General features: G+C 40.0%; 1 protein-coding gene across 2 annotated transcripts in view; it reads right to left on the bottom strand.

Moving 5' to 3' along the window:
- Positions 1 to 24,379, bottom strand: part of PTBP3 (polypyrimidine tract binding protein 3) — a 57,036-nt gene extending 32,657 nt beyond the window's left edge. The window contains exons 1-2 of one of the 2 annotated variants that reach the window (XM_070938561.1): positions 24,310 to 24,358; positions 7,299 to 7,332 (exon numbers count right to left, since the gene is read on the bottom strand). In XM_070938561.1, coding sequence (XP_070794662.1) covers positions 7,299 to 7,332; positions 24,310 to 24,317 — 42 coding nt within the window. In that variant the 5' untranslated portion in view covers positions 24,318 to 24,358. Of the gene's footprint in view, positions 1 to 7,298; positions 7,333 to 24,309 lie in introns of both variants that reach the window. The other variant, XM_070938562.1, reaches the window with a different exon arrangement.
- Positions 24,380 to 27,923: the final 3,544 nt, after the last annotated feature.

Below are 27,923 nucleotides of genomic sequence, written 5' to 3'. Positions count from 1 at the left end.
TGAACAAACTTAGAACAATGTGTGTGGGATAATATTTAAATTAATCTGAGGTAAACTTCAGAAACACATGCTGCTATCTAAATGAAGTAACCAACTAGAAAGCCTGTTGTGTACTATGATGAATTCCTTCTGGTCATATTTTTGATTAACTTAAAATGTAAGCAAGTAGAACAATATTTACAATTCTTCTTGAACGAATTGCCCTAAGATCCCTGATTTCAAACTATTCTAGTATATATTAGAAATGTTTGGGTATATTTTATCTCACTTTATCTCTGCTATATGCATCTCCACATATCTTCAAATCATAATGTGCCCTTTCAATCTCAATCACTATTTTGAACTACAATTTGCTGGAAGCTCATTAAGGTTTTCTTACAAAGGGAGTTTTCAAACAATTTCAGATTGTCGAACCTGTCAGTTAAAAAGATTCCTGGAGATGCAGTTTGAGTGATTTTCCCCTCAGTCTCTCATGGAATCCCATCAAGTTCTCCCAGAAGTCTAGGTCTGTGAAACTCGAAAAATTTAGAGATTAACAACGGTGACTTCTTTTTTTACAAGACTCTAACAAAATGCTGAAGATTTATCCATCAATGCATACTCGTAATAGATTCATTGGCTACATTTGCACTTCTAATTATACATACTAAAGTCACACTGAGAACTTTCAGCTAATTTACTCTGGCACCCGAAGTGCCATGCGTTTTCCAAATGACTTTACATTACAAAAATCATAATCCCTTGCTACTGGCCATGCTATTTTGGCATATTAGAAGTTGAATTTTAAGAGATCTCTGTAGTATCAGTTTACTTATTACTCCTTTAGCAAGAGCTCCAAAATAATCCATGCCATCAAAGAATTCTTTTGCAGATTAGGACACCATAATGCTAACAATATAGATCATTATTAAACAAGGTAACAACTTTGCCAGCAGAATATAATGAGTGCTTATGAAAATGCTAGTGCTAGAAAAGAACAAAGAGACTCTTTTAACATGTTCACTGTTCCATATTAGTTAAGATTTGCACATAATAAATCTCTTCTACAAACAGGCAGAAGTGATGAAGCAGATTACAAATGGGTTGAAGAACAGTAGCAAATCTAGAATGAAAATGTATCTTTCATCAAACAAACAAAATTCATGGTATCAAAAAAAAGATAGAACCTTTAAAAAGTTTTTAGACTGGATAAAATAAGCTTTTAGGATTGGGCATCTGACATTAGATCTAAAGATATTCAAACAAAATTTTGTTTAGCAAGAAAATAGACTTTAATAAAAAGCTATTGAATATAATCTGTAAAGCATTCCAATTGTTTATTTTTCTGAATTATTATATCCAAAAGTTGACTTTCACCTAGTATGCCTAAATGAAAGGTCAAGTTACTTATTGGCGATAAATTACCATCATTTGAAAGGCAGTGCAGTCTACTTACAGAGACAAATACTCATAATCATAAAGTATTCTTTATCTGCTGTGTATCCCTGACAATACAGTATTCTCCATTCAGGCACAAAAATCCTCAAGCAAGGAGCACAGCAAAAAGACAGAAGGATCTTTTTTATTATGTTAAATAAAAATAGTTCAGAGAATGCATAATTTCTGAAAGTTCAAGTTCTCTAAGCCAATTTCTTTGCAAAGAATCCCTTAAATTGTGAATCTCAGTTTAATCTAGGGGTAAGGATCTATCCATTTCAATAACTTTCCATCAAATTCTGTAAACTTTCTTATAGACTGGGTTCTTTTGTTTCAAAATACTAAGATGTTTGCCACCAGACAATGTTTTCTGTCCCTGAAATCTCTGCCACCTATATTGCTCAGTAAAATACTAAGAAACCATATATTTAGGGGGGGGGGGATGGATTGTATGTATAAATTAATAATGTTAATAATAACAACAACAACACAACCTTTATTGTCATTGTACATCATGTATACAACAAAACTGGTTTAGCTTCTACTGGTGCAATCCATAACAGAAAATACAAGACAACATGAACAGTATAGAGAATATATATGTCAATATTGGCTGAGAGAGGCATTCTTGATTTCTGATATATCCTTTTCCAGGTCCTGATTGCTTTTGCTTGAGGAAATGTGACTTTGTGGGGAAAAGGAACTCTTGCTCTTGATAGAAGGACCTTGAATTTGGGGGTGGGGGGTGGGAGGGAGAGATGAAACCTAACTATGTGTTCCCTCTTGGTCCTTTTGTCTCTTGACCCAAAGAAAGCTCTGATATTATACACCATTATGTAGGTTCATAGTGGTAGAACTTAGATGGGTAAAACCATGTACATGAAAGGCTGACTTTGACAGATTTCCTTGTTTGTTTTAATTACAGGCAGTCTTCAACTTACGACAGCAATTGGGACAGGAGACAAGAATTTTCCTCACTAGACTATGTGGTTGTAAAGCATGACCACATTGCTTAACAGCAACAATCCCTGCAGTCTGGGTTGCCATCATTAACTGAATCCCACAGTCATTAAGGGAGGCAACTTCCTGCCAGGTACTCACAACTGAGAAGTCAACTGGGGAAACTGGCAGGAAATTGCACATTCAAGGCCCACAGGCAGGTGGAGGAATAAGGGAGGGTGCAAGGGGATGGTGTGCAAGAGGTGTGGAAAGTATGAGCCAGGGAAGATTGGAGGTGTGTGTGTAAGGGTGCGGTGGGGAAGGATTCTTGCAGAAGCACTGCATGAATCAGAGGGCTAGGGAAAGTACCCAGGACTGCAAGCTAGCACAGGAAGCACCAGGCAGGGTAAGGAAGGTGTGTGAGAGGCACTGTGTGGATGAGGAAGAGTTGGGGAGGGTGTGTGAGAGGCATGATGCATGCATGGGTATGTGTGTAAGAGGTACTGTGCAGGTCAGGGAGGGATTGTGGGGGCTAAGTAACCAGCATGGTGCAAACACGAGAGTCTGGGGATGATGTGCAGGTGGGGGAGACTTACCTCAGAGAAGACGTCAGCAGGGAAGGTGACAAATGGCAATCACTGACATGATTACTGGGTGCTTGGCAACCAATTTCTAAGTGTGAATGCCAAACAGTCAGATCACAAGCACATGACTATAGGAGAGCTGGGATGGCTGGAACTCTGAGGACTGTTCGTAATGACCATTCAGCCTGTTGTAACTTGGAATGGTTGCTGATGCATGGTTGTAGGTCAATGACTACCTGTACATTGTCAGAAGTCCTTGCTTAATGACTGCCCTATCAGGCAACCATAGTAGGCTATGACAAGTTTTCATGTATTTCCTCTGCTACCAATTTTTAGCAATAATATGAGAGGATCAACAGAGCTTGCAGTTACATATCCCTGCTGTTAACTGTAAAGAATGGATGGCATCTGGATCATAATCAACACACATAGTAGAAAGATACATTTATAAGACACAGATGATAAACTGTTCTACATGCCAGAAGAGGACTGGAAATGGCACTACAGTACTTGTCACTCTCCCTTTTATTTTAATATTTTAGTAATATATTGCTACCAAAAATAAAGAAACAGCTGGATTTCTCTTCACACGAAAAGTTGCTTACTTGAAACCACTGCACACATTTTTTTAAATTAAACTCAAGCATATTTAGAAGAAAATTGTGTCTAAATATATGCTTCCTATTTTGGAATTATGTTATTCCACCTTTCAGCAACAATTCAAGTCGTTTTCAATTCTGGACACAGAAGGTTCTCTGTTCTCTTCAGAACTATGCTCTCAGCATGATCTACAGTTTTTTTGTCAGGCACAAGCAATCAAAAGTATTTGTGGATCGCCCAAACAGATACTTCATTGTTGATCACCTATATTACAAGATTCTAACCAGATTGTCTGCCTTCACCTAAGATATAACAAATATAGACTTATAGGTTTGATGCCAAATGTTTTCTTCCCCGAATGGATTCTAAACTGGAATGTTTCTTTACTCTCCCTTTACTTCACCACATTTTTCCTCTCACTGATATGCTAGAAAACTCAATGCTTGCTGTTTGCAATTACTTCTTCCCCACCCCCACCAAAAAAATCCAATTAGAGAGTCATTGGTTAATAATGCTAATTGGAACTGGAATTTTCATCGTTAAAGTGATGCAGCTATAAAGCGTGCCATCATGTGATTGCACTGTTTTAATGATGGCAATTCCAGTGATCCCCAGCTACCATTGTTAAGTGAGTACTGGGTCATTAAACAAGGAATTCAAGAGTTTATGACTTCAAACTTCCTTTCAGCTTCCCCATTGACTTTTATTTATTTGGGAAGCAAGCAGGGAAGTTTGCAAATCATGAACATGTGATCGCAAGGGCATTGCACCAGCCAGAACTTTGATGACCAGTCATATCCACCATTTGTTCAGCTTCTTATAACTTAAAACATTCAATGTAAAGATCCATTCAACCAAAAGAACCTAAATACTTCAGCTCTACTGTAACAGACTGTTAACTTCCTGGTGCGAATATACAACAAGGGAAAAATAAAAGTAAATAGAAGGCTTTATCTCTATGTCTGTCAATGACATTGCCCTATGTCTGTAGTCTAGAGGCATACACATTCACCAAACCCTTACTTGATAGCATATACCAGTGATGGCTAACCTTTTTGCCATCGCGTGCCAGGAGAGGGGGGGGGGGGCGGGGGAGGGTCGCGCGTGCACGTGCCCATGCGCATGTGTGCGCAACCCCCTTCCCCCCCGCTCCTGGCACATGATGGCCTGATAGGCCCGTTTTTCTTTCTTACCTGGTTCCAGATCCTCTCTGTGTATCTGGGAATAGCGAAAACAGCCTTTCCCACTCCCTTGGAGGCCCTACAGAGGCTGAAAAGGTCCATTTCCCAACTCCCGGTGGGACAGGAAGTGACATTTTTTGCTGTCCCCAGCCTCCAGAACCTCTCTAGGAGACTGTAGGAGCCTCTCTAGGAGTCTCTGGAGGCTGGGGACAAGAAAAAATGTCACTTCCTGTCCCACCGGGAGTGGGGAAATGGGCCCTTTGAGCCTCCGTAGGGCCTTCAAGGGAGTGGGAAAGGCTGTTTTCGCCGTTCCCAGATACACAGAGAGGATCTGGAGCCAGGTAAGAAAGAAAAACGGGCCTTCCCCCCCCCCAGGCCCTCCAGAGGCAGGAAACAGCCTGTTTCCCTACTTCTGGTGGGCCCAGAAGGCCCGAAAATCAGCTGGCCGGCGCGCGCATGCGCCCCAGAGCTGAGCTGGCGTGCCCACTAATATGGCTCCGGGTGCCACCTGTGGCACGCGTGCCATAGGTTCGCCATCACGGACATATACTGTCAGTATAAACTCCTGGAATTAAGGTAATTTTAGCATTACAAGGGTGTCATAATGATACATACATCCTAGGGAAGGCCTATTTATGTGGCTGCTAATATCAATTGTGCATGCAGCTTTATTATGACTACCAGCTACTATTTTAAAAACCTATATCCCTACACCACCTGAACATTTGTGTTTTCATTTGTGTGCAAATATATGCCTTTTCCTCTAAATCTATCATTGCAACACATAAAATATTATATAAATTATCATACTACTCATTAGAAGTACATTTCAGTACAATAAAGTACTGAATAACTCTCTCTATAGAGAATGATGCAATGTCTTTTTGACTTCAAACTGTAATATATTACCAGAATTTAGTTTTGTTTTTAAATCCTATGTCGTTAAATTAAATCAATAATATAAAATTATATTTGTTCATGTACTAAATATTATCTTCCAAAAAATGCTATAAACATTTCTTTAGAATGCATACTTTTTCATTTATCTCTTAAAAATGCTTTTGACATTAACGTATTTCATTTTCTGAAGTTTAAGTTTATAAATTGCTTCACTTTCTTAAACAAAATTCAGCATACATTTCGTCTATGCTTTTATATTAGTAGTAAAATACATCTTATTTTTGTTTTTAAGACCACAAATCTCTTGTATTCTCTTATCTGAGGATAGGCCTCAGTTTTGTATTTATATTACCACTCATCTCCCTCACTATATTCAACAAAATTTGTGTGAATATTCATATGTAGAATTATATATAGAAATTTTTCTTGAAACATTTATCATTAGGATAGATAATCGGATGCAGCAAGGTTCCATACCCACCATCCATTTGCATTGGCCATACTAATTTAAATAATGATATTTTATCATTCATTGGATTAATGAAGCTCATAATTATGCTTTTAATTTGTAGAAATTAATTAATAAAAACAGAATTAATAGAAAGGCAAGGTAATCCACTGAACAAATACATAAATAATAAAATAAATAAATAATATAATAAAATAAAATAAAAATAAAAACAACTAAATATCTGGAGGGCACCAGTTGCCTATCCCTGTTTCATAACATTTAACAAAGATTAGGATGCAAATAATCTTTGTGTAATTCAAAATTAAAGCTCAAAATATAATTTTCACAGTATAGGGTGCTTAAGTATTTCAATGCTATTGTAGAATTTCTGAGAGTAGCTGGAGAAATATTCATCAGTGTGGATCTGAAAACGATACTTCACAAAAAGTGTTGCCACAAAGAAACCAACCACATTTGAAATGTTAAAGCACTCTTAATTTTATTTTATTTTTTAATTTGTTTTCTATTGTGTGACTTCCATTTTATTGCTTTAGAAATATTTATCTTTTAATGTTTTAATGCTGTAAGCCACCCAGAGTTGTTTGGATAAGAGATGGGTGGCAAATAAATTTAACCAATAAAGCTTTGCAAAGCTCAACCACAGAATTTGAACCCTGTCCTCCCCTATTACCTTTGTATGCCAAAAACACTTCGGCTAGAACTACCACTAAAGTGAAGGGGTTGTGCACATGAACACATGTGAAGAAGCTAGAAACAATTTTCCAACAACCACATAAACTTTGTAAAGGTCTTGGCTGCTTTAGTACTTTGAAAAGTAAGATTCTGGCTAATGTGCTCCACATGGACCTTTTTTAATGCTTTGGACTACTCTATTCATCAGTGAGAATTTAAAAATGGGTTGCAGCTTTTTATGACTTACCTTTGAACAGCATTCCAAGCACAGGAATGAGGTGAAATGTACATATTTTACAGCTGACTGAGTCACAGCCTTCTAAGTTATTAATATCCTTAGCTGAGTTGGAAGAAACATAAATTATGAACTCTAAGAATTAAAGAGTTAAGATCCACTTCATGAAGAAAGAAATTGGATGGAAATAAAGCAATGCCACAAGAAAAAAAAATGATGCACAAGTTTCAATGTGTTATCCAGAAATAATAAAAATGTGGATAACAAGTTTATATGAAAGGACAGAAAAAGATTCCTACCTTTAAACCGACTGCTATAAGATCTGTAACAACACTGTGTGAAAACAAATGGGAGAAAATGGAAAAGTTAGAAAAGCAGTTATTGTACAGGCAATGATAAATAAAGCTAAAGGAAGAAAAAATATCATAAGAATGAAATGAGTTATGGAGTGTTTTTGCAAAAGAAATGGAACAGTTTAGTACCACACAATATGAAAAAGAGAGGCTTAGATAGAGTAATCAGATAAAACGTTGTACAACTGTTGTTAAAGGGATTCCTTTTTTTCAGACATACGCAAGACAAAAAGCCTTTCTAATTTACCTGCCAAGCACACACAGAGATAAAATATGCCATACTTTTTTGGAAAAAAGTCTCTACATTCACATATAAAGAATTAGAAGAACTAAACACTAGTAATCTAATGAATTATGAAAATAAGATTGCACATCATAGTTTCAAGGATGGTCCCATTTACTAGATAGAAAAGGTATAACTTCTTTGTGTTATCTGTATGTTGAATTATTATCAGAATATGTATCTTAAAAGCTATAGTAGATATAAACAATGGGAAAGAGATAGTAATACAGTAATACTCTTTTAGGGCGAATGTTTTCATAAAAATAACAGATTAAGAGCAATGTCATACAATCTACTTTTACAAGGAGCAAGGCAGCCCCCAATACATCCAAGCTCAGTCTGAGAAATATATTTCAGCAGAAATCAAAAACTATGTCAATGCTGGCTGGAGTTGTTATTCCATTCCTCTTTTGGGAGTTGAGAAAAGACTGGATTATATTAAGATAAACAATTTACGTATGTTAACTATCATTATAAGTGCAATTATTTCTGAAATAATTATGACTGGTTTTCTTACATCCAGATATAACTAACTTAAAAGAGAGGCAACAGGTTTAACAATATGCTTCTATAAATAAAATTAACTATAGTCAATACTAGTACTTTCAGACATTCTTTAGTTAGAATATCATTATCTGAAGCTGAAAGCCTAACACTTGAGTTGCTGAAATATGATCCAATATCAAAAAACTAAATTCCTTCTATTGGTCATAGATATAATATAAATCACCATAACAATGCAGTGCTACTACTGAGACTGCTAAACAAGACATTTAAGAGGATTATCTCTTCCCAGTAAGCATTACCTGGACAAGTAATTTCAATTAGGACTCCATAAATTTTTATGCAATCTCTTTCTTAAAATCACTGACAAAATAACTAAGCTTTATTGGATAAAAATGAACATTCCTGAACAGGTATCATCAAACTCTGGTGGTCTTCATGCTTCAATTATTTCTTTCATAATCCCTAGCTATTAGCCATTCTGTCAGAAACTCATGAGACTTTGTCAACAAAGAAATCAATTGAAAAAAAATTCCACGGTCTACATAAATTGAAGCAAACTTAATACAGCATCTCAACAATATACTTATTAACTCAGGAGAGTCTGTACATAGCCTCGTAACAAGCTTAGATAAATCGTAACAAATGAATACCAAATACTCTAGTGCAGTAATGGCTAACCTTTTTGCCATCGGGTGCCAAAAGCGGGGGGAGAGCGGGTGCATGTGCCCACATCCATAATGCGCCCCGCCCTCCCGCGCATGAGCACGTGACCCCCCCACACTTCCCCCTGCTTTTGGTACGCAATGGCACGGTGGGCCCAGTAGGCCCATTTTTTCCCCCTCCCCAGGCTCCAGAGGCTTTCTAGGAGCCTGGGGAGGGCGAAAACAGCCTTCCCCATCCCCCCCCCCAGAGGCCTTCCGGAGGACGGAAACAGCCAGTTTCCCGACTTCTGGTAGGACCGGAAGGCCTGAAAATCAGTTGGCTGGTGCACGCATGCACGCTGGAGCTGAGCTAGGGCAACACTCGCGTGCCCACCAATATGGCTCCATGTGCCACCTGTGGCACCCGTGCCATAGGTTCGCCATCCCGGCTCTAGTTTATACAATACAGTAACAAAATTCAGGCTTGAATGGAAAGGAGGAATTAAAACATAAAAGTTGCTATGTAAGAAGAGTATTACACGTAGTTTAAATCCAATAATCAGAATTGAGCCAAACATTTCTGTTGCTAAGCAAGAAAGTTGTTAAGTGAATTTTGCCCCATTTTATGACCTTTCTTGCCACAGTTGTTAAGTAAATCATTGTAGTTGTTCAGTGAATCTGGTTCCCCATTCACTTTGCTTGTCAGAAGGTCTCAAAAATGATCATATGACCCCAGCACTGCAAGTGTCATAAATATATGCTATTTGTCAAGTATCCAAGTTTTGATCAATTGATCTTGGGGATGCTGCAATAGTCGTGTGTGTGAAAAATGGTCATAGGTCACTTTTTTCACTGCCATAGTAGCTTCAAATGGTCACTTAATGAATGATTATTAAGTCAAGGACATAAATTTTCAATTTGCTCTTGCTACCCAAAATTGAAGGACTTAATATACATACATATATAAAGCAAGAAGTTCATATGACAAAGACAGGCATTTCTATCATCAAAATTGAAGAAAAGGTCACAGTTATATAAGCACTCAGAATGTTCTTTTTTATGTTATGTAAAAATAAAAATATAAGCCAGAATATTAATACAACACTGTATTTTAACAGAATCAGGAAATACAGATATTTAAACATGATAATGAAACTAAAATGGAAAAAAATAATAATCCATGTAATATTAAATATTTACTGTGTGACTATACTTATCAGAAATGTCTAAACATGCTGCAATAATTGTCAGAAATTTGATCATTTGTCCAGAGTCAGAACTAGAAATTAATGAATGTACTGTATAAGTGTAAAGTTATGACTACATAACCAACTATCAAATAAAATTTTGTTCTTCTGATATTGCTATTTAAGACTTGTACAAGGATAGAAGCAGCTAAATTGTCCAAGTTAAAGTATTCAATTGTCAGAAATTAAAGTGTAACAAAACGGACGTTGCTTACCTGAACGTCCCTTCTCGACGCGCAGCTGGAGAATCCAAAGCTTCGGGTTGTTCAGTAGTTGGGTAGCCTACACTGAGTGTGTTCCTTTAAGAGATTTCTCTTCAGACACGCCCACGTGCTCAACAGAGTCCCAGTTTTGTTCACGAAGTAAGGAGCAGTAGAGCGTAAGGAAGGAATGTTCAGCAGCCAAGCTGGGTGGGTTGGATTCTCCAGCTGCGCGTCGAGAAGGGACGTTCAGGTAAGCAACGTCCGTTCCCCAACGCGCAGCTTGGAGAATCCATAGCTTCGGGATTTACCCAAGCAAGTTCAGACAGGGAGGGAAACTGGCTGCTGCACGTCGTCTGAAGAGTTGCATACAGCTTGGAGCACCCGGCGGCCGAAGGATGCCTCCGCCGAGGCAAAGGAGTCCACCTTGTAGTGCCTGATGAAGGGATTCAAGGATGACCAGGTAGCCGCTCTGCAGATGTCAGAGACGGAGGCATTAGTGGCCCAGGCGGCCGTTGTGGCGGCGCTCCTGGTAGAGTGTGGAAGAATCCTCTGCGGAACCGGTCTGTTCCGAGCTGAATAAGCCCTGGAGATGCAGGATTTAATCCATTTCCCAATTGTTGTTGAAGAAACCTTCCGGCCCATGGAAGCGGGCAGAAAGGAAATGAAGAGCGATTCTGATTTCCGGAAATGCTCCGTTCGTTTAATATATCTGCGCAGGGCCCGTCGGACATCTAAGAGGTGCCAGTCTGCTTCTCGAGGATGTCGAGGTTCGGGGCAGAAGTCCGGTAGGATCAATTCCTGGGATCGATGGAATGAGGAATTAACTTTAGGCAGAAACGAGGGGTCTAGTCTCAGTACCACGCGATTTGTGTGAAAGACACAGAGGTCGTTTCTCACCGATAGGGCCGCAAGTTCCGATATACGGCGAGCCGAAGTAACTGCGACCAGGAACGCTACCTTAAGCATCAGAAAACGGAGGCTGATGGAAGCGAGAGGCTCGAATGGAGGATGCATTAGGGCCTGAAGGACCAGAGTCAAATCCCAGGTCGGGTAGCGATGTATAACAGGTGGGCGCAGGTTGGTTGCCCCTCGAAGAAAGGCGCGAATCATAGGGTCTTGAGAGAGGGGAAGCGTTACAGAAGCAGAGATGACAGTGCTGAGAGCCGCAACCTGGCAACGAAGAGTGTTAGGCGCAAGGTGCTTGTCCATGCCCTCCTGAAGGAATCCCAACACTTCAGGGACAGAAGCAGACGTTGGATCCAGGTGGGATTTAGCACACCAGGAACAGAAGGAAACCCAAGTTGCGTTGTAAATTCGGCACGTTGATGGCCGCCTTGACGCCTGAATCGTGGGAATCGCATTGCTAGGTACGTTGACTTTCCTTAGCAAGATCCTCTCAAGCGCCAGGCAGTCAACTGCAACCACTGCGGATCTGGGTGCAGAATGACCCCCTGGCTGAGGACGACCCTGTCCCCTGGAATCCGCCACGGTCGTGCCACCGACAGGCCTATCAGATCCGCAAACCAGGACCTCCGAGGCCAGTGGGGTGCGACCAGAACGACGTCGGCCCTGTCTGCTATTATCCTGAGGATCAGACGAGGAAGGAGTGGTAGAGGAGGAAAGGCATAGAGGAGACCCCTGGGCCAGGGAGAGGCGAGGGCGTCGACTCCCTCCGCCAGAGGGCACTGGTACCGGGTGAAGAACCTGGGAAGGTGCGTGTTGTTGCGGCTGGCAAATAGATCGACTAGAGGCATGCCGAATCTGCGAACTATCTCGGCGAACAGATCCGGGTGAAGGCGCCACTCGGCGTGGTCCAGGTGTTGCCTGCTGAGCCAGATGTTCGTGGTCCCGGCGATGTGCTCCGCTACGAGGGACAAGACATGCGTCTCCGCCCAGATCAGAAGCAGGGTCGCTTCCTCCATCAGTGGGCCCGAACGGGTTCCCCCCCTGGCGATTCACGTGCGCCTTTGCTGTTACATTGTCCGTGCGTATTAGGACATGGTGCCCCGACAAAATCTGCTGGAATCGTTGGAGGGAAAGGCGGATCGCCCGGAGCTCCAACCAGTTGATCCCTTTGAGACGCTCCTCTGTTGACCACGTACCTTGGGCAACGTGAGAGAGAAGATGACCTCCCCATCCCGTCAGGCTGGCGTCCGTTGTCACTACCAGGCGCTGCAGGTTTTGGAAGTGGCAGCCCTGCTGTATACTCTGGGAGGACCACCAGAGGAGAGACCCTGAGACCTCTGGCGGGAGGGATACTTGTGCGGAAGAGTTGCTTTTCCTGGCCCTCTGAAAGGGGAGGAGGAACCACTGGAGCTGGCGGGAGTGAAACCTCGCCCAAGGGACGACGGACAGGCAGGATATCATTTTGCCGAGTAGGCGGGACAGGAGCAGCAAGGTCACCCTCCGAGAGGAAAGGACCTGAAAGGCTAATGACTGGAGACTGGAACACCTGTCCGGTGACAGGAACACCTGGCCCTTTACTGAGTCTATTACTGTCCCGAGGTGAATAATACGAGTAGTGGGCTGCAACTGGCTCTTCGGGATGTTGAGGGAGAAGCCATGATGACGAAGGCAGCGACACACCACTTCTAGGTCTCGAGAGGCCCGGACCGGGGAGGGGGAGAGCACTAGGATATCGTCCAAGTAGCAGTGGAGCCGTACCGGATGTTGACGTAGATGGGCCGCCACTGCTGCCAGGAGCTTCGTAAAGGTTCTTGGGGCGGAGGAGAGGCCGAAGGGCATTGCTCTGTATTGGTAATGCCTGTTGTTGTAGGCAAAGCGTAGAAAACGATGATGGGACAGCCGTATGGGTACGTGGAGATACGCTTCTTTCAAATCGATAGAGGTCATCCAGTCCGTTGGTCGAATGGAAGCCAGAATCGATCGGAGGGACTCCATTTTGAACTGATGGTATACGATAAATTCGTTCAGCCTCTTGAGGTCTAGGATGCCCCTGTGACCCCCGGACGATTTGGGGACCAGGAAGAAAATTGAATAGAAGCCGGTCCCGCGATGATGGTGGGGAACCGGTTCGATGGCTTGGATTTGAAGCAGGTGATGGATTTCTGCCTCCATTAGCTGGCGCTTGTCCAGGTTGGGAGAAATAGGGCATTGGACAAAGTGTGAGGGAGGTCTGGAGTGGAACTCCAGGGTAAGGCCCAGACGAATTGTCTGGAGCACCCAGGCGTCCGTTGTCGAGATCTCCCACTGGGGAAGAAAATGAGTCAGACGGCCGCCAATGGGAAGATGAATGTAGTCACTTCCCTTTTCTAAAGGTACGGGAACCCGTACCTCGAAAGGGCCGTTTGGGCGCTGGGGCCTTTCGACCACGGTCTCTGAAGGAGGGTCTATCGAAGGAATGGTCGAATCCTTGAGAATAGGGCCTTGAGGAGAAGGACCCAGAAGGTCTGGCGTCAGTCCGAAAGGGCTGCCTGGTGGAGTAGGACGATGTTTTACGGTCTGCCCTTTTATAAGAGGATGGCATTACCTTCCGTTTATCCTTGTCCTCGACAAGGATGGGGTCTAAGCCTTCACCAAAAAGACGGGAACCTTTATACGGAGTTGAAGCGAGGCGCCATCGAGACTTGGCATCAGCTCTCCAATTCTTAAGCCATAATAAACGGCGAGATGTGACGGACGACACCAAAGCTTCTGGAACAAGTTTAGTAGGATAACAGAGAAATTTTCAGACAGTGTCACAGGCTCAACTGAGTGAACTAAACTGGGACTCTGTTGAGCAAGTGGGCGTGTCTGAAGAGAAATCTCTTAAAGGAACACACTCAGTGTAGGCTACCCAACTACTGAACAACCCGAAGCTTTGGATTCTCCAAGCTGCGCGTTGGAGAAGCCAGATATTTAATTCTGAATCTCCATCACTTACATTTGAAAAGTTTTAAGTGTGGACCTTGGAGGAAGAATAGACGTTGTAGGAAGACAGTGTACAACGGCAAAAAGGCTTCAAACCAGAACATGCCACTAAATCATCCATAGCCAGGCTCTATACTACAACCCAATTTGTTCTGATCCCCTTGACACAGATGTTTGACTGACAGAATCAAAAGAAGCGTTCATAAGAGTAAACCCATTCAATGAGATCAGTAGACAAATCAATAGAGCTATATCAATTTCAGGGACGACCTATTAAACGACAGACCACAGAAAAGTGAACCAAACACCACTGCTTGTCACCTGCAGCTTACAGCTGAAGCCACTCCAACATTATTAATAAGCTACATCTCACACTGTACAAATGACATTGCGCTTTCTCAGGTGGCACTAGGTGGCAGACTCATATTGAATACAGACAACTACTCAACTCCCAAGCAACAAAAAAACCCAGGTCAATGGTGCCAATGAGGAAACCAGACCCTGCAATAAACCCAAACCCTACGGATGAGTACCTTTGCATGCTCTTCCTCCAATATATACCATCATTTGCCAGCCATGCCTCTCTGAATTCTATATTGGACAAATCAGGAATTGTTGTGTAAAATAATTAATGGATACAAGTTTGATATCAGGATTTAAAACAAGAACAAATATCGGAGCATTTCAACCTTTCAAAATACTGTATACTACAAAAGTATTCTACAAAATACTTTGAAGAATCAGCTTTGGATATATGGGACTTTAACACCAGCATGAGGGGAATATCGATGAATTTGCGTACATAAACATATTTTAGGCAAACTCAGGAGGTCTTAAGAAAGTGGATTTTTAAACACAATTTAACAACAGTTAATTGATAAGGTATTTATAATCTGTCTCATGTGCATTTGCATAACCAACTTGTCTTTCTCTCTCTCCTCACCCCAATTCAAATCTGACATCAGTCTAGCTATTCCATGCATCTGATGAAGTGACTAGCCATTCATGAAAACTCATGCCTTTTAGTAAAGCCAAAAAAACCTGTAATTTTAAATTATTACTGGGTTAACAAAGTCATACAGTAAGCAGAACAGATATACAAATATATTCACCACTTTTGGTTATACAAACTAAAGTGTTTAATTCTCTCTCACTCTAACATCTCAAAGGTGAACTGAGAAGAATAAAGCTGGGAAACTTCAGTCCATGCAACACAGAAGCCTTTGGGAAAGGAGACAAACTGTAATATTTGTATTATGCTTGTTCTTTTTAAAAGTCCATTTTGTCATTCAACATTTGCAGTATCCCATTTTCCTACATTTTATTAATGTCAACGATTGTGGATTTCCAAAAGCATCCCCTGAGTAAAATTATATTTCTCAACAAATATTTATTATTTCACAGAAACTGCATGGCATAGTTTGGCCATCAAGTTTTAAAGAAATAATTTTAAACATTTTCAGGAAACTTATAATTTTATAATTGTAAATTATAAACTTATAATATAAACTTATAAATACTTAGGAGCTATTTGTACTACAGAGTCATTTTAATGGCATATGCATTCATATTCATGCTATCGTATTATTATTTATACAGGTTTTCCTATCCTGGCAACCATCTTGACACACTAAACAGTTTCATCATGCCTAACTAATGGTCATATTTGTTGGACGATTCCACATTATATTGGAGAAATGTAAATTTAAAGTACGACTATAGTATAGACTTGTCAGAACTTGCTTACTTAGGGCCTCATTTTCACAAATTTTAAAAGCAGGTTACTCCTGTTCAGTAGACTCTTTAAAGATGGCTATAGCCATGGAATTAATTATCCATTATTGCCAAAAGGCTATTTTCATAATTTTTTAAAAAAATCATATTAGCCTTTTGAAACTCAGCTGGATTCATGCAGCTACATGCATGCAGTAGGAATAGAAACTGCTACAAATTCTGCAGTACTAACTGCATCCTATTCAAATTAGTAGCAGGAAAACAATCATATCAATTAATAGTTTATCAGATTATTCTGTCATGAAAGTTTTTACCAGTATGGTAGTGTGGACTTGCAGCTGCTAAAATGTATTTTGAGGCAAGTGTGCTATGTTATTTACAAAAATTGGAAATATTCCTTTCAACCGTTCAAGCAACTACAAATAAGTAGAACTGCTAAACCAACAAAGGGAAATCTAAACAACGTGTCTTTTAGACACTTCATTATATTGTCAATTCCAAACTCACTCACAACATAGCAGTTATAGTACAGTGTTATTAAAGTCTTTATTAACAGTTACCTTAGATCAGGGGTGTCAAACTCATATAGTGTCATTACATGACATATCAGTACTTTTTTCCCCTTTGCTAAACCGGGCGTTTAACAGCTCTGCCTTAGATTATTGAAACAATTGAACTGAGCACAAAAACCAAGGTAAAATGTTTAGAAACAAATTAGATTTTTTTTCTGATGAATTATCTGCAACTTCAGTCAATTTTCAATCTGACTGCTTCAGTTACCCATAAATCAGATTCCTACACTTGTAATTCCTCAGTTCTCTAAAATTCAGGGGGCTGAAGTCTGTCCTGGAACCTATAGTACTGAACAAGCCTTTACATGAAAGTTCAACCTTCTCCCACATTGACAACTTTCTGGATGCAAGTGAAGACAGAGCTCTTCCAGATGGTTTTATTTTATTTATTGTTAAGATGGAACCATCTTGTATCTGTTTTCTTTTATGAGGAATCCGATTTTAAATTGTACACTGGCTTTAACATGCCATTATATTTCATTTATTGTTTTATAGCTTTTTGTACACTACCAAGAGTAATAATTATAGCTCTCTAAAATTAAATATATCTGAATATTACACATTAAAGGGATTATATAAAAGCAAAACACAGTTGTGAAAAATTAAATATTTAAAGAATGTTGTCATATTTAACGTGCCAATATATTCAGTAAAATTTATTTTCAAACTAGCTAGCAAAATTGAACTGATAGTATATTAAACATTTTGCAACATGGTTAGATTTACAATCTTATGAGCAGCAGCTGCATCCTCAAGCGCTCATCTTTTCCACCTAGCTGCATCTGAAGCAAGGCAAACTGCAAAACCTGTTTTTCCAGATCAGTTAGAATCAACTGACATTTTGGTTTTTCTTTTGCCAGAATGACCTTCACAGGAATAATGCACTGGACCACTATAAAACCAGTTTAAGAATTCTAAGAACTCATACCTGAATTTGCTTGCTTTAGTATTTTTACTATTAGATTATAGGCTCAAAGCAAGGATTGTCTTTAAAAAAACACTGCATAATATTTGAAAATACACATAGTCCTTGACATACAACAGTTCACTTAGTGACCGTTCAACGTTACAACACTGGAGAGATTTATGACTATTTTTCACACTTACGACCGTTGCAGTATCCAGTCATGTGATGAAAAATCGGATGCTTAGCAACTCATATGTATGACAGTTGCAGTGTCCCAGTGTCATGTGTTCACTTTTTGTGACCTTCTGACAAGCAAAGTCAATGGGGAAGCCAGATTCACTTAACAACCATGTTATTAACTTAACAACTGCAGTGTTAACAACTGTGGCACAAAAGTTCGTAAAATGGGGCAAAATTCACTTAACGAATGTTTCACTTAGCAACAAAAATTGTGGGCTGAATTGTGGTTGTAAGTTGAGGACTACCTGTACTGTACATTTTTACATGTTCTTTGCATGGACTGGTCCATACTTAGAATAGATGTTTTGAGGTGATCTGTGTCCAGACTAATGGACACTTATGTCCATTAGTATTTAGAAGAGCAGGGTCAAAGAAGAACCAGAGGAAAAAAAACACTGGCTGCAGCATTGTCACTGTCCTTGAGGTAGAGAAAAGGAGGCATTAAAATGATTGGGGGGGGGCAGTCTGGTTGTTCTTGAAGTCAAGGACATTGGTATCAGCTAAGCAACTGCTTGACTGGAAGGAAACTGCTTGAAGATCAATTAGTAGAACAGTATACAGGCCATTCAGAAAACCCAGAATAGTATAAAATTGGTATAAATCGTTGGTATAAGTTTCAAATGGAAATACACTTTGGATTTATTAAAGGGATGAAGATAATAGAAAACGAAATATAAAGTGCCTGCAGTGCAAAAGAAATTTGTAGTCTTGAAGTTAGCTTTCTATTGATTAAAACCAAATCAAAGTAGCAGGTCATAAAAGAGATCACTTTTAGCAAATTTTAATAAATATGCTGCTTGTGTGGTAACACAGGGAACTGCATTAAAAAAGCAAATAATGGAGCAATGAAATAGTAGGACTGGATGCTTGAATGAAGTACCTTAACCCAAAAATATTGAACAGTACCAATAACTATATTCAGTTTACTAAACATCTTACATCATCTTATTTTTAAGGAGTATCTTTTCTGGTTGTAATTTTTGGATGGGTTTCTCAAGGTACTAAGTGGAATTCTCATATCTGAAAAAAAAAAAACCCCAATTATTTGGTTTAAATCAAACAAACAGAAACAGGAATTTTACTATTCCATTTTGATCCATATATGTACTTTTTAATACTAAAAAAGCAGGACCCTAGTAACATTGCTTTCTTTTGTTTGGATGAGTCTCTATATGAAATTATCTTGATTACCCCCACACCACTTTCAATATTAATCTATTTTTATTAGAGCTGCATTCCCCTCCAAACCTGCCGCTAAAGCTCTTTGGGGGTTCAGCATGGCTTCTCTGAAACCACATTCACCTTCTGAGCATACGAGTGCATGAAAATCTTTCTACTGGAGCTGCTGCTTCAGTGAAGTGGAGCTTGTCTTCTATTTCAAAGTCATCTTATAGCGATACTCCAGCTATATCACCTATGTCAGATGATGCAGTTTATCCTTCCAGTTGCAAACAAAGTCCATCCTACAGAAGCAAGTATGAATAACTTTGTAATAAAATTGCAGCACTAAGTGTAATTCATAAATACTGCTTAGTGTGATTATATACCAACTCTCCAGATAGTTGAAATTGCAGATTTCATAGATAGGGTTCAGTCATTTCTTAACAGGATACAATTGCAGAATCATTAGATAAATGTAAGGAAGAAATTAAAGAAGTCAAATATCTAGTGGATAATAGCTAACCTGTATTTGGATGGCTAGAGCAATATCCATTGCAACATATCTTTGTCTATCAATCAAAGAATCAGTTTCTTCCTTACTGAAACCATCAGGAAATGCATGTTGCTGAATATTTACAGAAAGGACTATCACAAACTCTCAAAATAATTTTAAATACCTAATACAAAGTTTGCTATGGAGTATATTACCAGTGTACAAAAGATTAGAAGAAATTTAGCATTAGGAAACTAATATTCAGTCTAATAGAATATACATGAGGTTATAGGTCATTTAAAAGGGAAAATTACATTCCAGAAGTACTGCCCAACCAGTATTATTTAGCCATGGCAAAGAAATGAAATCCAAATGTTTTGATTGTTCAAGGTTTTGGCCAAAATCCAGACAGTTCCGAGTGATTTTATGGAATGGATAAAACAAGGCTGTACACTGCACACACACCTTCCTCTTCTGTCCACTGATTTCCAAGCCTCTTCCTTTCCTGCCTCTCCTCAAATACCACTGATGTCCCATGCATTACTTATCAAATCTATCCAGTGCTTTCCCTTCCTTCTCTCTGCTACTAATCTATTGTTGCTACCAATCTCCACACGATTGCCAAAGAAACCCCTCAAGACTTGCCTTTTTCCTGCTCCCCCCATCCAAAACAACTCTTCTGCCTGCATCAATTGCATTTTGATCTGCTTCCAGAAAAAACAACAATACAACACTATTTTATTCCTCATAACTGAAGCACACTTAAAATGGTTGGGCCGCAAAGCACCCAAAAGTAGTTGTTCTGTATACAGAACAATTCATGAACATAATATTTTGTGCATCCCTAGTTTCAGTGCTTATATAAGTCACCTCCTATATACCTCAAGTGAGATACCTCCTATACCTCAATGCTCTAGAAATAAAAGACAATGTGGCATACCTTGAAAAGAACTTTCACAATAATCATTTTGCAGCAGCTGTTTAGAAGAGAGCACAGAGAATTTATTTTCCCAGAAGATGCCCAACAGGACACATTAGTGGATTGCTTGAAATGCTATTACCAAAAACTAGCTTAATGTAATGAAAATTTGTAAATGAATTTGTGAATAACTGAAAATAAGAGCAAATTCTTAATACAGATTAAATCAACTGAACATTTGATAACAATACCAAAACCTATTTCTATAGCCTTGAACAGTACAAAGAAAAATATGTTTGTTTTCAGATGATGTGAAAGATATGTAACTTTGAAAACAAAAAAAGGAAACGAGAGTTGGTAACTGCATTACCATCATTAAAACAATCTATGAAGTATTCCATGTGCAGACTAATCTATTCTGGCAAGTATTTTGGAGGAAGTGAAAAAGCTAACAATGACAACTAAGTGGTGAAAGGCTAATGGCCAAGCCACCACATAGGATGTGCAAAAGATAAAGTGTTAAGTTACCAGTAGTTAAAAGAAGGTAGGGAAAGGAAAGCACTGAGAATACCAGCAAATGGGTACAGGCCATGGTGGCGAGGAGGGGCAAGGTACACTAGTCTTATTCTTTTCACTCTAAGATACCTCCAGATTTTGTTTGGCCTAAAACAAAAAACATCAAAACATTCTGGGTTTCACTTTTACGAAACCCAAGCTTACTCAAGAACTTCTAAAACACAGTGTGTTTACCTTAGGTTTGAAACAAAACATATTTTTCTAAGTGAAAAAATTGAATTCAAGTTACATCAAACACAAAGATTTTATAATTAATTGATTTAATTAGAATGTAATATGTGAATTCCTTAAGGAATTGCAAAGCCCATGAGTAGTCACTAAAAACCTTGTGTCCTGTACATCCACCAAAGCATCCCAAATCATAGAAATAAAAAAACCTCCTCATACAATCTTAAAACACATTCATAAAAGGAAAAGATTTAAAATCTATCTGCTCAGTCATATAGTTGATGCTTTTGTACTTATTTAGGATTTTCAGGAAATATTGTCTCAAATAGACTGTCAAGGTACCAGAGTTACTAAAATAAATATATTCTTAATAAATCATGTGTAATCATCATTATCAAAAAGTTCTATGTAGTCACATTGTTATTCCCCATTTTAGAATGAGCCATCTAAGCAAAATTAGTACCATTTTAGGCATTTCCTGCTTCTGGCCAATTCCTCTTTGCATGGACTACAGTGTATCTATATATAAAGGCACAAGCAACATATTCTAATCCATTAGACAACCCGTTCCCAAGATAAAGCACTACACACGCAGATCCTGAGTATCCCAGCTTCCTTTGCTTTAAATGTATTATTTATTAGATTTAATATAATTTCCCTGTCAAGTAGCCTCTGGGTGGCTCACAAAGCATAATAATTAAAACATGCATGGTATTGTTTTTTGCCATATTGCATGTATGGCAAAAAATTAAAAAAATACAAGAAAGATAGAGGAAAAAAGCAAGGAAAGAAGTGTGGCTAATCATATTAGTGTTTTCTATTTCCTAAAGGAAATGTTTGCATTAATACCAAACCCAGCATTTCCCTTGACAAAGGGAAATGCCACATTGCAAAAAATGTTTGGAATCCTTTTAGAAATGAAATTCAACATGATCTAATCATATAATTGTTATATCTCCTTAAAATTTCCAAGATGATATGTTATATGTTCAGCTTCTCATAATAGAATAGGAAATACTTTGTTTTTACAATACAATGTTCAACTTGCTCAATTAAAAGAAATTAACATGCAATAAAGGTAACCCAGGAATTTCAAACTGCCACTGCATTTCTATATAAGAATTATAGATCAAGAACCTGAATTTCATTAGTTATACTATTTAAAGTATAATAAAATTATATACCTATCTCCTCAGAAATCTCATATTCCATAATTATTTCCTCAAGTAAATTGTTATAGCAATGCAGTCTTAAACAAAAAAGTAGTAATACCATTTGCAATATTCCTATTGCACGGCTTGAAAATAAATTTTCACATTTGTTTTGACCTAATGGTCACTACCAATAAATTTAATTCACAATTCATTATACTTGAGATACTTCCTTGCTTAGATAAATGTGAAGAAAGATTGTAGTATTACTAAATCAGAACAGAACATTGACACAAATGTTTCTAATCTTATTTTCTTGCCAAAACTGTGAAACCTCAGGCAAACACCCTTCAACTCAAATATTAGTGTGAAATATTATGTTCAGAATAATAGAAATCCTATCTCGGAAAAAGGTACTTAATTATATTGCTTCTCAAAAACTACAGAACTTAAAATACATTCTTCAATGAATATTAAAAACAGTCAATAGAGCAGAAGCTATTTTTTGGATGTTTTTATTGTTGTATTGCCTTAGCTGTTTTATAGTTTTAGAACTGTCAGCCACTTAGCTGTCGCTTGGCTGAGATGAGCTTTAGAAATGGAATAAATAAATAAGACACTGGGGTGTCAAGACCAAGGTATGAGCAGCTATCTTTCACCCATTGCAATATTTAAACATTTTACCAGCCCCAACTACGGAAAAGAAAAGAAAAAAGGTCTAAGTTTCATGGCGATGAGAGAGGAGAGTTCCAATCAATTAAGTTAGCTCAAAATCAAGCTCACACTTGCAAGCTTTGTCAGCAGTCACTGCCGGCAGTGCAATATACTATGGAAAGCTGCTGCTCGAAAAACAAAAAACGGAGGGAGGGGGGGAACCACCACACACAATTGAAAAGATTGGGAGTTTTGCCGTCTTTTCTCGGGCCTGTCTACCACCTTTTAACTTTAAGGCGGCGCTCTCGATTTCCTGGTTGTGTTCCTCTCCGGTGGTTGGAAAGGCGTGACGCGCTTCGACAACAACTCTCCTCACTCTCGGTGGGGAACCTCCCATCCTCGAGACCACGTCCGTCTGCTCCGCAAACTGTTCTTCTCTTTTACACACACACACACACACAAATTTTGTTTGCACCTCTGGGGCCAAGCGCACAACTCCGAAAACGATCCAAGCGGCGGCAACTCCTATAGCAGAACTCTATAAAGTCGAAAAGCCACACCTGACAAACGCGGGTGGGGGGTGAGGAAGGAAGGAAGGAAGGAAGGAAGGAAGGAAGGAAGGAAGGAAGGAAGGAAGGAAGGAAGGAAGGAAGAAAGAAAGAAAGAAAGAAAGAAAGAAAGAAAGAAAGAAAGAAAGAAAGAAAGAAAGAAAGAAAGAAAGAAAGAAAGAAAGAAAGAAAGAAAGAAAGAGCCAGAGGACTCTTTCGGCCCTTTTATTGTCGCAATCGAAGAAGAAAGCGGGGTGGGGAGGAAAAGAGAGAGAGAGAGAGAGATCGCCTGCTTTTTATTTTATTTGTATTATTATTTTTCTTCTTCTTCCCCCACTGGTTTTTCTTCTACGGAGACAAAAGGCCACCGAGGGGACCCCATTCCAAATTGCGCGATAAGTTTTAAGGGCTGGGTTATGTATGGGGCGCCGGCCGGCCACACCTGAGGAAAGTTAAGATCGCGTCTCGATTTTCGCCTCGCCCTCATCAAAGGAGGGGGGGGGAGGGAGAGAAACCACTACCGTTTAAACCCGGTTTCTTTCTTTCTTCCTCGCCTTCGCACGCCCTACCGGGAAGTGAGGTAAAAAAAAAAACTACTCCGGGGATCGCTCGCTGCCCGGGTTCCGAGGAAGGGAGGCGGAAGAAAACAAGGAGGGGCGGTGGGACTCGATTCTCGACGACTCCTCTAAGAGTCCTATTCCTGGTGAGGACTTCCAAGACCGCAGCTTCCGTCACCCGCGCTTTTGGGGGCGGGGGGAGTGGACGATGAGCATGGTAGTCCAAGGGCAGAGGAACGACGCCCCCGCCCCACTGGTTCCACTTCCTCGCCTAATAGCCGGACCGAAGTCTCATTTGCTCTCTCGCCCTCTTCCCTCGGCGTCTTACTCCGCCTGCCCCGCCGCCTTGTAGCCCCCTCAAACTGTGCATCTCGATAGCCGCCACCGAATGCAGGACGGCCACGCGAAACCGAAGGGGGAAGGAAGGAGGAGGGGGGGGGTCCTTTCGCCTCTTCTTCCTCCTCCTCCTCCTCCTCAGCGAGCGGCGGGGAGAATCCGCAACGGCCGGGGCGAGGCAGGTACTCACCCATCCATGGCAAGACAGGAGGAAGGAAGCGGCGAGGGACGGGACAGGGTGAGGGGGAAGGGAAGGGAAAGGGAGCCGAACAGCCGCTCTCTCAGGAAGAAAACGAGAAAAAGGAGGGGCGGACGGAGGGGCGGGGTTGCCGGCCACGCGCATGCGTGACAAGATGTTCGACGCCCTGCTTCGCCTCCGCCTTTTCTTTCCCCGCCCCTCTGCCGGGACTTTCGGGATTTGCGCGAGAGCGTCGGGCACGGGGCCGGAGGGGGGGGGGAAGAGGGGGAAATGAGCGCGCAGCTGGCTTTGCCCCGGCCGTTGGAGACTTGGTTGAACAGCGTTCGTGCTCTGGGCGCGTGACTGAACGTGCCCGAGAATTGGGGGGGAGGGGGGCGGGGGGGGGGGAGAGAAATGCAAGAAGTTGCGCGCGGCTGCCTGGGAGGTCGCTTCGCCTGAGCGCTTCTGAGGCAGCAACAACAGGCGGCAACCACAGCAGCTGGGGCGGGTGCGGGGGGGGGGGGAGTGCGATCTAAGAGCACTGCTCTTTTTTCCTCTGGGAGATAGATAGATAGATAGATAGATAGATAGATAGATAGATAGATAGATGGCAAAAAAAATCCTTACCAATGAGAAAATATACACTACAAGGAAACACCTTCTTCGGAGTACACAGTTTGTGTCGCAACATTTACCTTGAAAGTTTTTCCACTGTTTCGTTGCACTTATTTCCTGACTGAGTAAATTTGAAAAAAAAAAAACACTTAAAATATGTGTAAGCAATTTTCTCATTTTTGTATGCTGCCAAATCTTCACCTCTCACAATAAAACTACACATTGGCATATGTTAAAAGTACAGCCTATAGTTTGAATTGTTAGTCGTGAAGTTGTGTCCGACCCATTATGACCCCGTGAACAACGTTCCTCCAGGCCTTCCTGTCCTCTACCATCCTCTCGAGTCCATTTAAGCTCATGCTGACTCCTTCAGTGACACCATCCAGCCACTTCATTCTTTGCTGTCCCCTTCTTTTGCCCTCAATCGTTCCCAGCATTAGGCTCTTCTCCAGTGAGTCCTTTCTTCTCATTAGGTGGCCAAAGTATTTGAGTTTCATCTTCAGGATCTGGCCTTCTAAAGAGCAGTCAGGGTTGATCTCCTCTAGGACTGACTGGTTTAATCGCTTTGCAGTCCAAGGGACTCACAGGAGTCTTCTCCAGCGCCATAATTCAAAGGCCTCAATTCTTTGGCGCTCAGCCTTTCTTATGGTCCAACTTTCACAGCTATACATTGCAACAGGGAAAACCATAGCCTTGACTAAACACACTTGTTGGCAGAGTGATGTCTCTGCTATAGTTTGTAAATGCAACAGAATATTTTGTACAGAATGGAATGCAACAATCTTAAAATAAAAACTCAAAGCACAGTACTTTCTCATAATTATAGTACATAATGATCACTATTTTAAAAGACATCCAATTCTAATTCTTGAAAAGCCATCTGCAAAAGCTGGGTCTTTAGAGATTTCTGGTGGGCTATTGGAGAGGGAATCCCATTATTCCTGGAAAGCAGCTGCAATATATTTCTTTTGCAAGTAATATGCTTAACACTAGTCAACAAGCAGTTTGAACCAACTGCAGTTTCCAAATGGTCTACAGAGGCAACCCATCCAAAGCATAGGACACAAGTTTAATCAAGTAATGACTCAGACATGAGTCATTAGCCAGATCTAGACTGGCTGCTGTTGGTACATCAAAGCTAGGCAAAATCACTTCTGATCATGGACTTAATCTGCCCATCTAGCAGTAGCTGTGCGTCTAGGAGAATTTATTAATCTAGGAGTTATTATGTTATGATCACTGAAATATGATCTTCTAAAAGGTATCAGAATTTTAATTTTTACATATAAGATAAATATATTAAATACATATAAATAAATGATAACATAATAAAGGTGTGATAAAATGATAAGATACTAAAATGAGAGCCCAGTTAAGTGTAATAGTTAAAGATCTGGCCTAGACAAGAGACTGTGAGTTTTAGTCCTGCCTTGAGATGAAAAGCAGCTTGGTGACTGGTTGAGCTAGTTTTTCTCCCTCAGCCCAGCTCACCCTGTAGGGTTGTTCTTGTTGGAGAAAATAGAAGTATTAGTATGTTCATTACCATGAGTTCTATATGAAAAAAGGCAGGATAAAAATCTGAAAAAATAAAAAAAAATCAGTCATCTTTCTCAAATTACGGTCAAGAGTTTAAATTTATGTATTGTATTTCAATGGGCAAACAGTGACATTATGCAGTATGACTCTATACAGTTTGATAGTGTAGTCTAATATTTAGAAGGGAAATAGCTGTAGTGAAAAGAAGGACTAGGGGTGACATGATTAGTGTTCCAATATTTGAGGGGCTACCACAAAGAAGAGGGAGTCAACCTATTTTCCAAAGCACCAGAAGACAAGACAAGCAACAATGGATAGAAACTAATCAAGGAGAGAAACAACCTAGAACTAAGGAGAAATTTCCTAACAGAACAATTAACTATTGAAATGGCTTGCCTTCAGAAGTTGTAAGTGCTCCATCACTGGAGCTTTTAAGAAGAGATTGGACAACCATTTGTCTGAAATGGTATAGAGCCGTGATGGCGAATCTATGGCACGTGTGCCAGAGGTGGCACACACAGCCCTCTGTGGGCACATGCGCCGTCGTCCCAGCTCAGCCAGCTGGTTGTTGAGGCATGCATGCTGGTCCTCGGTTTTCCGATGCTCTGGCTGTTTAGCACTCTGTGCCTAAAAGGTTTGCCATCACTGGTATAGAGTCTCCTGCTTGAGAAGAAGGCTGGACTAGAAGACCTCCAAGGTCCCTTTCAACTCTGTAATTCTATTAAAACATTTGTGTCAGTATGGCTACATTGGCTGGGAATTCTAGAAGAATAATAGCAAGACATTTCAGCTGTGTTCCTTCGATACTTTGATAAGATATTGCTGAGCACATTGTAAGCCGCCCTGAGTCTTCGGAGAAGGGCGGCATATAAATCAAATAAAATAAAATAAATAAATAAAATAAATAAATAAATAAGATATAATATCAGTGGTTTGCAAACCATCCTTGTCTGGTTTATACAACATACTTTTTTTTCATTATCGTACATTTTTTTTACACCACTTTAATCTCATTGGACACTTATATGTAAACAAGTGCATATCTTAGTTTTTGACTTATGAACAGTTGCTTAATAAGTATTCAAAGTTATGATGGACTCCCCCCAAAAGGTACTTAGGACCTGTTTGGAAGTTCTAATGGGTGCCATCCACCCCAAATTCGAACTTCTTTTTTTAAAAAAATTTTTTTTATAAACTTTATTAAAACACATATAAAACACATATAAAAAACATTTACACAACATACAACGTATAAGTAAGTTTTCCTCTTAAAGCAATATTTCGTAGTGGTTCTTCAATTAATACAGTTGTAATTTTCCCCTTATTTTTAGCCTAGTAGGAAAAGGGAAAGGAAAAACCAAATTCGAACTTCTGATGGCTGCCAGCTGCCTCCGCTCCAAATGTGATTGCAGTTATGGCTATTTGAGCATCCTGTGGTCACATGACCAAGGTTTATGAGACTTTTTTTTTTTTGG

This window comes from Pituophis catenifer, unplaced genomic scaffold (assembly GCF_029215685.1).
Source record: "Pituophis catenifer annectens isolate HBS135680 unplaced genomic scaffold, rPitCat1.0.hap2 SCAF_2, whole genome shotgun sequence".
In the NCBI taxonomy this organism is placed as follows: Eukaryota; Metazoa; Chordata; class Lepidosauria; order Squamata; family Colubridae; genus Pituophis; species Pituophis catenifer.
Note: the sequence above shows the minus strand (reverse complement) of the source record. Positions and strands in the feature narration are given on the sequence as shown.